Here is a 1,697-nt window from a genome sequence, read left to right on the forward strand (position 1 = left end):
TTAGCTGCATTGTCCCATTATGCCCTAAGACAATATTGAGTAAAGGTATGCAAAATATGCTAGCAATCTCTTCTGCCGTTAACACAATAAGGTCAATACAATGAGAGAGATTCCAGTGCAAAGCAGACAGAACTTAACTTTTTGGTAAACTTAGCACACACTTAAGCCACCTCAGTTTATTATCCATTTGCATGCCTCATCAAGTATGAAGGCTTGTCCAGTGTAAGCCCTGTGATCTCTACTTCTGGTATCTATGTCATTATTCATATGGAATATTATAAGTCCTTGTAGGTTTACAGTTTAAGCTGTTTACATTATGGACAGACAACAAAATTAGTCTCTCCACTACTAATTAATGTTTTTTTTTTATTTTGAAGCAATTATAATACAAAAGTGATTATACACATACATTTATGTTCTGCTCCAATTAATTACAAATCTGCTGTAACCATGATCTAACAGTCTCACACCCATCACACAAGTTGTTCAAATACATTTACCAAAGTCAAAATAAGAAAAACATAGGTGGTAAAAAATCAGTTAATAACTTTCTTCAGCAGCAGGAAGCGCCGCATTTCAATATATTTTCTCCCAGGAGCAAAACAGCTAAGAGCTGTGGATAAAGTTTTGTCGTGAATGTACGACTATGCTGTGGTGACAACACTTATGCTGACGATTGTTTATAATTCTTTGTGTCAAGCAGTTTTTTGCCACACATGGCACAAATTGCTTTCTTGTAAGCGCATGCCTGGCAGTAGTGTGACCCTACTTGATGCACAGTTTGTCGACATATTCTGCAAGACACAAATTTAGCAGTATATGGATTAAATCTTGACTTATTACCACTAATTGCTTTATTCTCACCAACTTTGCGACCACCACTTTCAACCGTATTTCTCGCTCCTGACTTCCATGGATCTGGTGTCACAACACGTCCGAGCTTTTTTTCACACTTTTCGCAAACCATTGTCACACTAAATAGGAAATGTATCTACTTTTGCAGATGCAGGAAATATGAATAAACAAAAAGTGACATTGTACGTGGGACGTGCAACTTAACGTCTCCGTAAAACGTCTGTAGTCGCTTTCCAAATCGGAGCCGACCACGACTTTGTCGATTTCGCGTCAATTCTTCTCTTTTAGCTTCAACGGGTTCCTCACTCACTATTCAAAACAACCATACGACACGGTTTTTTTGATCGACATAGTCCACAGATGTACATAAGCGACAATGTACGTCTTTGGTCAAGGTAGCCAAATACGTTTTTCACACAAAACAGGTTGGCGTCAACTGCAGGATGGCAATTGTAATGGGACCTGTTGACTAATGGTGGTATTACAGTAACGTAAAATCTCGTCTTAACAGTGTAGACACTTTGCTTTTTTTAATTATACTACTTTGTTCTTTTTCATTCATTCGTGGTAGGACGAATAATAACGTATCAAATTACATACTGAGGAAGATTGAAGCATAACTGCATAAGATTCAAGCGATATAAGGCATCCCTGGTGCATAACATTAGGACTAGCACAACCATGCAAAATCCGGTGCCACCAATAACTCAGAAAATAATGCAAACAGAAGATCCCTGGGAAAGACTTCATGAAATATGAAGAGAGAAGGTAAAATACTAACAAAAAAATGAGATAGGATTCGAGGAACTTACGACGATTAATCTGACGAAATTTCGAACAAC

The 1,697-nt window shown here is 37.7% G+C and overlaps 1 protein-coding gene across 1 annotated transcript; it reads right to left on the reverse strand.

Moving 5' to 3' along the window:
• Window positions 1-664: 664 nt before the first annotated feature.
• Window positions 665-967, reverse strand: LOC126267882 (cysteine-rich PDZ-binding protein). The gene has a single exon (XM_049973192.1). It carries the CDS (start codon window positions 965-967, stop codon window positions 665-667), a length of 303 nt encoding a protein of 100 aa, XP_049829149.1.
• Between the last annotated feature and the right edge of the window lie 730 nt (window positions 968-1,697).

Source organism: Schistocerca gregaria, chromosome 4 (genome assembly GCF_023897955.1).
Source record: "Schistocerca gregaria isolate iqSchGreg1 chromosome 4, iqSchGreg1.2, whole genome shotgun sequence".
In the NCBI taxonomy this organism is placed as follows: Eukaryota; Metazoa; Arthropoda; class Insecta; order Orthoptera; family Acrididae; genus Schistocerca; species Schistocerca gregaria.

Excerpts from the sequence above, each read along its gene's own strand:
- LOC126267882 (XM_049973192.1), bottom strand. The coding sequence starts at position 967 with ATGGTTTGCGAAAAGTGTGAAAAAAAGCTCGGACGTGTTGTGACACCA.